This window comes from Stenella coeruleoalba (genome assembly GCF_951394435.1).
Source record: "Stenella coeruleoalba genome assembly, chromosome: 10".
In the NCBI taxonomy this organism is placed as follows: Eukaryota; Metazoa; Chordata; class Mammalia; order Artiodactyla; family Delphinidae; genus Stenella; species Stenella coeruleoalba.
This window is the reverse complement of record NC_137156.1, coordinates 63,847,512-63,858,225: the sequence shown is the minus strand read 5'-3', so window position 1 is coordinate 63,858,225 and position 10,714 is coordinate 63,847,512. Positions and strand designations below refer to the sequence as shown.

Below are 10,714 nucleotides of genomic sequence, written 5' to 3'. Positions count from 1 at the left end.
TTGAAAGTCTATTTTACCTGATATGAGTATTGCTACTCCAGCTTTCTTTTGATTTCCATTTGCATAGACTATCTTTTTCCATCCCCTCACTTTCAGTCTGTATGTGTCCCTAGGTCTGAAGTGGGTCTCTTGTAGACAACATATATATGGGTCTTGTTTTTGTATCCATTCAGTGAGCCTGTGTCTTTTGGTTGGAGCATTTAATCCATTCACATTTAAGGTAATTATTGATATGTTTGTTCCTATTACCATTTTCTTAGTTGTTTTGGGTTTGTTTTTGTAGGTCCTTTTCTTCTCTTGTGTTTCCCACTGAGAGAAGTTCCTTCAGCCTTTGTTGTAGAGCTGGTTTGGTGGTGCTGAATTCTCTTAGCTTTTGCTTGTCTGTAAAGCTTTTGATTTCTCCATCGAATCTGAATGAGATCCTTGCCGGATAGAGTAATCTTGGTTGTAGGTTCTTCCCTTTCATCACTTTAAATATATCATGCCATTCCTTTCTGGCTTGTAGCGTTTCTGCTGAGAAATCAGCTGCTTACCTTATGGGAGTTCCCTTGTATGTTATTTGTCATTTTTCCCTTGCTGCTTTCAGTAATTTTTCTTTGTCTTTAAGTTTTTTTTTTTTTTTTTTTTTTGCAGTACGCGGGCCCCTCACTGCTGCGGCCTCTCCCGTTGCGGAGCACAGGCTCCGGACGCGCAGGCTCAGTGGCCATGGCTCACAGGCCCAGCCGCTCCGCGGCATGTGGGATCCTCCCAGACCGGGGCACGAACCCGTGTCCCCTGCATCGGCAGGCGGATTCTCAACCACTGCGCCACCAGGGAAGCCCTTTGTCTTTAATTTTTGCCAATTTGATTACTATGTGTCTCGGCGTGTTTCTCCTTGGGTTTATCCTGTATGGGACTCTCTGCGCTTCCTGGACTTGGGTGACTATTTCCTTTCCCATGTTAGGGAAGTTTTTGACTATAATCTTTTCAAATATTTTCTCGGGTCCTTTCTCTCTCTCTCCTCCTTCTGGGACGCCTGTAATGCGAATGTTGTTGCATTTAATGTTGTCCCAGAGGTCTCTTAGGCTGTCTTCATTTCTTTTCATTCTTTTTTCTTTATTCTGGTCTGCAGCAGTGAATTCCACCATTCTGTCTTCCAGGTCACTTATCCGTCCTCTGCCTCAGTTATTCTGCTATTGATTCCTTCTAGTGTAGTTTTCATTTCCGTTATTGTATTGTCCATCTCTGTTTGTTTGTTCTTTAATTCTTCTAGGTCTTTGTAAAACATTTCTTGCATCTTCTCAATCTTTGCCTCAATTCTTTTTCCAAGGTCCTCTATCATGTTCACTGTCATTATTCTGAATTCTTTTTCTGGAAGGTTTCCTATCTCCGCTTCATTAAGTTGTTTTTCTGGGGTTTTATCTTGTTCCTTCATCTGGTACATAGCCCTCTGCATTTTCATCTTGTCTGTTTTTCTGTGAATGTGGTTTTTGTTCCACAGGCTGCATGATTGTAGTTCTTCTTGCTTATGCTGTCTGCCCTCTGGTGGATGAGGCTATCTAAGAGGCTTGTGGAAGTTTCCTGATGGGAGGGACTGGTGGTGGGTAGAGCTGGCTGTTGCTCTGGTGGGCAGAGCTCAGTAAAACTTGAATCCACTTGTCTGTTGTTGGATGGGGCTGGGTTCCTTCCTTGTTGGTTGTTTGGCCTGAGGTGATGCAACACTGGAGCCTACCTGGGCTCTTTGGTGGGGATAATGGCGGACTCTGGGAGGGCTCACACCAAGGAGTACTTCCCAGAACTTCTGCTGCCAGTGTCCTTGTCCCTTGTTGAGCCACAGCTGCCCCCCTCCTCTGCAAGAGACCCTCCAACACTAGCAGGTAGGTCTGGTTCAGTCTCCTATGGGGTCACTGCTCCTTCCCCTGGGTCCCGATGTGCACACTACTTTGTGTGTGCCCTCCAAGAGTGCAGTCTCTGTTTCCCCAAGTCCTGCTGAAGTCCTGCAGTCAAATCCCGTTAGCCCTCAATGTCTGATTCTCTAGGAATTCCTCCTCCCGTTGCCAGACCCCCAGGTTGGGAAGCCTGACGTGTGGCTCAGAACCTTCACTCCAGTGGGTGGACTTCTGTGGTATAAGTGTTCTCCAGTTTGTGAGTCACCCACCAGCAGTTATGGGATTTGATTTTATTGTTATTGCGCCCCTCCTACCATCTCATTGTGGATTCTCCTTTATCTTTCGATGTGGGGTGTCTATTTTGGTGAGTTCCAGTCTTTCCTGTCGATCATTGCTCAGCAGTTAGTTGTGATTCCGGTGTTCTTGAAAGAGGGAGTGAGAGCATGTCCTTCTAGTCCACCATCTTGAACCAGTCTCCGTGTGTGTGTATGTTTGCATTAAGAAGTTTGCCTGTCACCCTCAAAAGGCCATAGGTGCCCTGAGTGTGGGTGTCAGGAAGAGGAAACAGAATGGGCCACTGAGCAGCCTCTTGTTTTGGCCTCTAGCTGAAAGCAAAAGAAGTCTTCTCAGGTCACATCAGGTCCAGCCAAGCTCTCCTAGAGAGAGAGCGTATAAAACTTTGAGCCTCAGGCCTGGCAGAAATCCAGATCCATGGTTCCCAAACATTTATGTGGAGGGTGTGTTAAAACACAGAATTTCTGATTCAGTGGGTCCAGGATGGGAGTGCAGAATTTGCATCACTAGCAAATCACTAGTTCTCGGAGGTGCTGATGCTGTTGGTCCAGGGTCCTCACCTTGAGAACCTCTGCTCTGGAGGGCTCCCTCACCCCCTCCCACCACCCAGGTGCACCCTTCCTTGGCCCTGGGTACTTCCCGGGCCTTACTGTAGTGACTTGCTTAATTGTCTGTGATGTCTCGAAGAATGGCATGTGCCTCTCTTGGTCACCGCTATATCTGTAGCACCTAACACAGTGTCTGGCACATCATGGGTACTCAGTCAATATTTGTTAAATGAACAAGTACATTTGCCCGCATGTCCTCTCTGTGCCATGGGTCCTACAGAAGCCTAGCGCAGAGCTGAAAGGCCAGTCAAGGACTCACCATGTCTCTTTCCTTAGACTTGACCAAGGAAGAGGCGGGCCTCGCAAACCTGTGTTGTCTGGAAACTCATCTGGCAGCAAAGTACTACAAGTAGGCAGATGCAGACCTCCCACTGACTACCACTGGGGGCAGGGCTGAGAGATGATCAGCAGAGTCCTGTAGTGGGGCAGGGGCTGGGTGTTTAGCTGTGCTGACACTAGCTGGCACGCATCGGAATTTCCTGGGTGCCATTCAGTGTCCCTGGCCACACATGTCAACATGCACCTCTACATATTGTAGGCTGTTTCCTGAAAATACGAGGCTCCCTGCTTGTGGGGCAAGCTTGACCAACGTGCAGGCAGACTGGAAGTCAGAATACCCCAAGAAGCAGCCCTCGACCAGCAGTGAGTGGATAGAGATTTGATGGACACATGCTCAGTTTCCTCACCCCTCCGGCCGCCCCAAAGTTGGGATGACTCTGAGGGGTGTCCTAAGTTCCCTAGTAGGACCAAGCTCCTGGCTCACAGTGGCACTGGCTCTCTAACACCCTCTTCATCGGCTCCTTCCCTTCCGCGTCCCACTTTCCCCTCCCCTGCAGTGTTACCTGGGATCCCCTGCAGACACATTACTGGAATCTGCATCAGGGTTGGAACCTGAGAGATTCTAAAGTAACACAGGCATTTTTAATGTCTTCAGCAGCACACTGAATCATGCGTTCAGATGTGTGTGTGTGTGTGTGTGTGTGTGTGTGTGTGTGTGTGTGTGTGTGTGTGTCTTCATTTAATCCTCTCTATGAAGTAAGTATTATTAGCTTTGTTTTACAGAAGAGGAAAGAAGAGACACTCAAGAGAATAAATAAATAACATGCCCAAAGTCAGTAAAAGGTGGACCTGGGGTCTGAATGCAGGACTGTCTGATATGTGAGGCCCATCACTGTTGCCCCCCTCATACCAGGCCTGGTTTTTGCATCAGGCGGCAGGTTCCAGGCTCGCCCGTAGCTGTCTGTCAGTTACTTTCTGCCTCCTGCTTCCTCCATCTCTCGAAGATGGGCTGCCGAAGAAGGAAGACCCAACCCCAGAAGACTCACGGAATATTGTACTGAAGGGCCCACTGTCACCTCATCTGAAGTCTTCATTTTACAGATGAGGGAACTGAGCCTTGAGGGACAAGTGACATTTTCAAAACACATTCACATTTGTGATTTCTGAAATGGGCACTTTTGCAGCAATCCTGTGGGGAAGGTTCGAGCACCCCCATTTTACAGAGAAGGAAATGGAAACCCAGAGGGGCACAAGCGCAGTGGCAGCAGGAGCTGGTAACTGTGGGGAGAATCCTGACAGGCCTCGTGCGTCAGCCACTTTTCCGGGTGCCAGGCACTCTGTGACGCTTTTCATGTACAGGCTGACCTCACGCATCCTCCTCTGAGCGTTAAGTATTCAGTGTTCTTCTTTGACAGAGTGGTATCCAAGGCTTCAGAAGACACAGTGATCCATCCACATCTCAAGCAGAGAGCTTGGGCCACTGCGTAAACCAGGAACCCAGCATCAGAAAGGGACAGCCAAAACCCAGCCGGCAGACCTGTATTCACTCCAGGCTGGAGGCTCTTCGTGGTAAAACCACTCTGTGGGGCTGTGGGGCAGAGACTAGGGAGCAGTCACTGGCACAGGCACGTAGGGGTGCCAAAGAGAAGCGGCCTCCTGCCCCTCTCAGGCTGAATGAGCCGGATCGTTCTGAGGAACAGGACCCAGGTTTCCTGTTTAAATCCTTCTTTTGCAACCTTAAAAAAAAAGACTGCTAAGCGAGGGCAGGAACTCTGTGCTCTGCCCCCGTACCATACACATTCCCACCCTTCTGTTTGCTTCACCAAGTTCTGGGAACACCTCATTGCCACCCACCTCACCGTGCTCAACTCCACCCATTCCCCTTAAGGCACAGAGCCCAAAGGAGAAGTGAAGCTGAGTGAGCAGAATACCTCAGAGTGCATTTGGCCTTCAGGAACTGGCCACCAGTCGGTGTTGTGGCCATTCATGAACACCCAATGGTACAAGAAAGAAGAACGTTGTCCCTTTCTTGTTGTTCTGAAAGACTGAGACCCCAAGTTCTATCTCCATCATCACACTGGAAGCTGAGGACTTCTGACTCAGTCAGGACCTTGACCTTGAATTCATAAAGATTCTAAAAGCTCCAGAGACAAACGCTTCGTGGACACAATCCCCTGAAACAGTGTAAGTGGCACTTGTCTTTTCTGTTCATCAGTCACTGTTGAGGGCAGTGTTGTTTGCATGTGGCCAGGTTGGACTGTAGTCCTTCTCCCATTGCAGGAGAAGACTTTTTTACCTGGCTGTCTCCTCAAAGGTGGGGAATTCTTCGAAGGCCAGGCAAATGTGTAAGTAACCCACCCGTGCACCTGTAAGGCAATGAATTGTATAGCAATACTGAGGATGGAAGGATTTCTAAGACTGGGTGCTCAGATGTAAAATAGGTTGTTCTTTTTGTTTCTGGGGGTTTTTGTTTTTGCTAAAAACAGGATGCTTTCTTGTATGATTGGTTGTTGGTGAATTAAGAAAGTCAACCCAGTATTAAGGGACAGGAGGCACTTTCTCTGGAAAGGTATTCAAGACACTGACAGTTGCCAAATTTCCCCAAGTAAACAAAACCGAAACGTGGGGTAGCAAAAGGGAAGTATTAATTAGAAAAACTTTGCAGTTGCAAGGACGATTTGATACTGAGACAGTTTCTTCAGAAGACTAGACCCAAGGATCCTCAAAATCAGGACTGTGGGATGTCTTTGGAGGAGGTAGGATTTCACCTATGGGAAGGCAGGGAGCTGGCCAGGTAACCTCCTGGGAGGCATCCATTCTCTTCTAACAAAGAGGCAGGTCAGAATTTGGTTCTGAAAATACAGGGACATGGTGGCTGCTTGGAGGTATTTACTTCAACCTTTCCTCCTTTAAATCTGGAGGGTCCCGGACTTTCAGAATTAGAAATTCCCAGAAGTTTGCATCGCCTGCCCCCAGGCTGTGTGCCGCTCACTGACCCTTTAGCTGGCTCACAGGACAACTCTAGGCTACTCAGACTGCAGGGCATTGATGTGCTGGTAAATGTTTAATAGCTGCCTCTCCTGAAACAGTGCCCTGATATCTAGTGTTTCCTGATTTCCATGTGTAAATATTCCTATTCTGGTTGACTCCAAGCTACCAACATGCTGAATACACACTGCTGGCTCTTATGGATCGGTGTAAGGCACCTCCTGCGCGCCACGAGGCCAGGGTGTCTTCTCCCATCACAGGCTGCCCTTTGTCTGTTCAGAGACTTCCCCAACTCCGAGGTTAAAGGATGCTGGCACTGGAAAGTTCCAGGCTCCAGGGCTGCCGCTGAGCACTAGTGCAGTGACCTGGGGCAGACTTTTGTAGCAGACTGCAGCAGGGCTGGCACATGGCATGGCAACATGCTCCTTTGGTCTCTCCTCCAAGGCCTCACCGCAGCCCATCTCCCTTTAGGAGCAACATACTCTGGAGCTGTTGCCTGCTGCCTGACAAGTTGGGGAAATAGTGAATGGAGTTGGAGGTGGGGAGTGGTATGAAGGTGACTCTCTGTTCAAATGGCACCTGACAGTGCTGACTCAGTTTGCCTTCACCTTTGCCAAAATTCCCCAGAAACTGGGCTCACGGGCTCAGCCTTGCACCCCTTGCTCACCGGGCTGCCTGCTGCTAACACGGTAAACCTGGCCGCTCACCCACGAGTGCTGACTGCCAAGCGGAGCTGTCAGCACTGGCAGTGGCAGCAAAAATCAGAAATTGCCAATACAGCTTGTTTAGTGACTGGCAGCTTAGGCTTCTCCAGAAAGAGGCTTGACCGGGATGTGCAAGTTCGGAGATGGTGGAGTGAGCCATAGGGATGGATTTGATGGGAAATGACAGTCCCCCAGCCAGGGTGCCCAGCAACCCACCCCCCACCCCCCAGCCCCATGTGCCTTAATCTCCGAATGCCACCGCAGAAATGTGAATTTTGTGAGCAGGAAACATTCATTAAGCACTGTAGAAGGAAGAGCACTGGAGACTCCAGCTTCAAGATGGGAATTATGATGTTGGTTCCACTCACTTTACTGATTGGTGTTTAGGTCAAATCAATTTAGATTGATGGCCACATTTTGGAAATTTCAAAGTGTAGCACAGATGGAAGGGACTGTCAGTGTTCATCACTGTCAAGCAGGATTCATCTTCCAGATTAACTAGAGAGACCTGGTAGGGAGTGGGGTACATTGGCCAGAATAGGATTGAAGCCTGGGACATTCCTGATGGTGCTGGGCCTCAGAACGGGACCCCTGCAGGGAAGGAGGTCCCCTAATATTTACTGAGGGCACGATAATTGCCAGGGGATGGCTCAGACTTTGCCTTAGAGTAGCCCTGCACGGTAAGGCTTACTTTCTCACGTTACAGATGAGGAACGGAGGCTCAGAGAGGTAGGAGGTCACAGAGCCTGTAGGTTACACCAAAGCCTGTGCTCCCTTTGTGGAGGCGTCTTCAATAAGTGATTGGAAAGGAGTGCTAAAAATAGGGTCTGGGGAAGTTCTACAAAGGCACGCTATCTAGTGGTTTTTTTGTTTGTTTGTTTTGAGGCAACCCTGGTTAAAAGTATCCAAAAACTTATTTTAGGAGAATTCCAGCCTCTGTCTGGTCACTGTGTGACACTTCCTGGCTTGAGGCTGTTCTGAGCCTTTCTTCCCCCAAAGCCCCGTCTTCTCCATACCATGTGACCCCATTCTGCCTAGCTGTGCTTTCCTTGAATCCTCCTCACGGCTATCACAGGAGGTTACAGTGTTACCTGGGTAACCTCAGAAGACCGGGTGACGTGGGCCAGGCTGGGCCCACTCTGGTGTCCTCAGTGTCCTCATCTGCTGAGAGATGGGTTGACCTTCTAGGATTTCACTATGGCTGCACTATTGGTGTTTGGTGTAGGGTTATTTTTACATTACAGGACCTGCCTTCCAAATGACAGTAGTGTCCCCCAGTCTTTGTGACGACCAAAAAAAAAAAAACACATTTTCATGTGTCCCCAGGGCACTGTGTCACCCCTGACTGAGAATCTTTTTAGCCCCAAAAGCCATAAAGATCCGTTTGTAAGTTTTTGACTTTCAGTCTTGACTATTTTCCTTCCCAGCATCCCTCTGGGGACACCATGGTACAGAGTCAATGCTTGTGATTGGGGGCAGGAGAGCCAGGTGGTTTCAGGAATGGGCCTGAGAGGTACACACCTGTGTTTGAGCTCCAGCTCTTGTTCTCACTACCTTTGTGTCCTAACTACTCCCAGTTTGTGTGTCATCACCTCTAAAATGGGGAGTGATAATGGTACCCCCTCAAAGGTTGTTTAACACTAAGTCCAGCGCCCAGTTCATCGGAAGCACTGGGGAAGCACTGGTCATGAATACTGTGGTGAGGCCTCCCTTTGTCTGCGCTCTCCATCCACCGGACTTTTCCTTCACAACGCTCATTGCCAAAGCAATGAGTGATGTGTATACGCCTTGTTTATTAATGTGTTAGACGACCAGTTGCATGAGGGCAGAGAGGACCTGGGTCTCCCTTGCTCAGCAGGGCATGGTACACAGTAGGCACTCGGTAAACAGTTGTCAAGTGGTTAAAGACATATAATCACTGCCTTGTTCTTGTTACCCAGAACCCACTGCCTGTAATAGCAAAGTAAACACGGAAACCATTTCCCTTGACCTGTGGGAGAAGCCAGGATGGAAACTTACACCACCCCAAAGAACTATGACATGACCACAGGAACCGACTATGGAGACGCAACCCCGTGCCAGAAGGTACAGGAGAGGGCCTTTGGGGCCCAGCTGCTGCCCCCCGTGTACTCGGTGGTATTTGTCTTTGGCCTGATAGGCAACATCCTAGTGGTCCTGGTCCTCATGCAACACAAGAGGCTCAAAAGCATGACGAGCATCTACCTCCTCAACCTGGCCATGTCTGACCTGATCTTCCTCTTCACGCTGCCCTTCTGGATTGACTACAAGCTGAAGGATGACTGGGTTTTTGGTAATCACATGTGTAAGTTGCTCTCTGGGCTTTATTTCATGGGCTTGTACAGCGAGATCTTCTTCATCATCCTGCTGACCATCGACAGGTACCTGGCCATTGTCCATGCTGTGTTTGCCCTGCGGGCTCGGACCGTCACCTTTGGTATCATCACCAGCATTGTCATCTGGGTCCTGGCCGTCTTGGCTTCTGTCCCGGGCTTGTACTTTTCCAAGACCCGGGAGACGTCCACTCAGTACACCTGCATTCTTGATTTTCCTCATGAAAGCGAACGCACGTGGAAGCAGTTCCAGGCTCTGAAACTGAACATCGTGGGGCTGGTGTTGCCTCTGTTGGTCATGGTCGTCTGCTACACAGGGATTATAAAGATTCTGCTCAGACGACCAAATGAGAAGAAGTCCAAAGCTGTGCGTCTGATTTTTGTCATCATGATCATCTTCTTTCTCTTTTGGACCCCGTACAATCTGACTGTGTTTGTTTCTGCTTTCCAAGACTCCCTGTTCACCCATGAGTGTGAGCAGAGCAAACAGCTGGACCTGGCCATACAAGTGACGGAGGTGATCGCCTACAGCCACTGTTGCATCAACCCCGTGATCTACGTCTTTGTCAGTGAAAGGTTCCGCAGGTATCTACGGCAGTTGTTCCATCAGCTGTTCGCCGTTCGCCTGGCTAAATGGCTCCCCTTCCTCTCCACGAAGAGGCTAGAGAGGGTCAGCTCCACGTCCCCCTCCACCGGGGAGCATGAACTCTCTGCTGGGTTCTGACTCAGGCCCCTGGAGGCTGACCCAGGACCCAACAAGAGTGACCTGCCTGGCATGCCGGCTGGGGAGGAGGCAGCTTGGGTGTCCTGGCCAGATTATGATGCCTGACGCAGATGGAATGGTAGCCACGTGGGGTTGAGGGAGCTCCAGGTACTCCAGACCAAATCACCTCTGGGGCTTGAGTTTTCTCTGTGAACTTCCCTTTGGTAGAAAGGAGATGAATAAATGAAACGGGACATTCCAGAAGACTGGGACAAAGGATGACCAAGAAGGGCTTGGTCCCAAACAGGAATTCAGATTTGTGAACATTAACATTTGTAAACCAAACCACTGAACATCTGCCACCCTTGCCCCGTCACCAGTGAACTTGGAAATAGTGATTTCCACCACGGACTCCACTCTGAGCTGAGAGCCAGTCAGGAGCTGGCGGCTGCCTCCACCTACCCACCCCACTCCCACTGCAGGGTTTAGCCTCTTGGAAACCCTGAGGAACCTAGGGCTCACGATGGAAGAACTTGACATCTGATGGGAAGTAGGATTGGGGAACTGCTTTTGACAGTGGAACTAAGAAAGCCCTTGGATGGAATTTTTATATTCACTAAAATTGAACAATTCACACAGTGGGCTGGATACAGACGAAATGTATAAAATGCTGCGCTTCTTGAAATAGCCAGGGAGCGGAGGAAGTCATTACTTCCATTTAGCATCCCTTTCTTTCTGAATATTTTTCAGAATCTCCCTTCCCTGTAAGTTGAGGGATGTGGCAGTAAATTCTGACAGCTTTATTGCAGAAATTATTAACAGGCCAAAGGAGACCGGATTGCTTTTCTTCCTCTTGGTTCTCCATCCAGACCTTTTAGTTGTGTGGCTCAGAGTTTTGGCAGCCACCTTGCACACATCA

General features: G+C 49.2%; 1 protein-coding gene across 1 annotated transcript; it reads left to right on the top strand.

Moving 5' to 3' along the window:
* The first annotated feature begins 5,196 nt into the window (after positions 1-5,196).
* CCR1 (C-C motif chemokine receptor 1) lies at positions 5,197-10,072 on the top strand. The gene is made up of 2 exons (XM_079933448.1): positions 5,197-5,233; positions 8,682-10,072. The coding sequence occupies exon 2, from the start codon at positions 8,749-8,751 to the stop codon at positions 9,814-9,816; it is 1,068 nt and encodes a 355-aa protein (XP_079789574.1). The 5' UTR covers positions 5,197-5,233; positions 8,682-8,748; the 3' UTR covers positions 9,817-10,072.
* The last annotated feature ends 642 nt before the right edge of the window (positions 10,073-10,714 follow it).

Coding starts and splice junctions, on each gene's coding strand:
- CCR1 (XM_079933448.1), top strand. CDS start 8,749: ATGGAAACTTACACCACCCCAAAGAACTATGACATGACCACAGGAACC.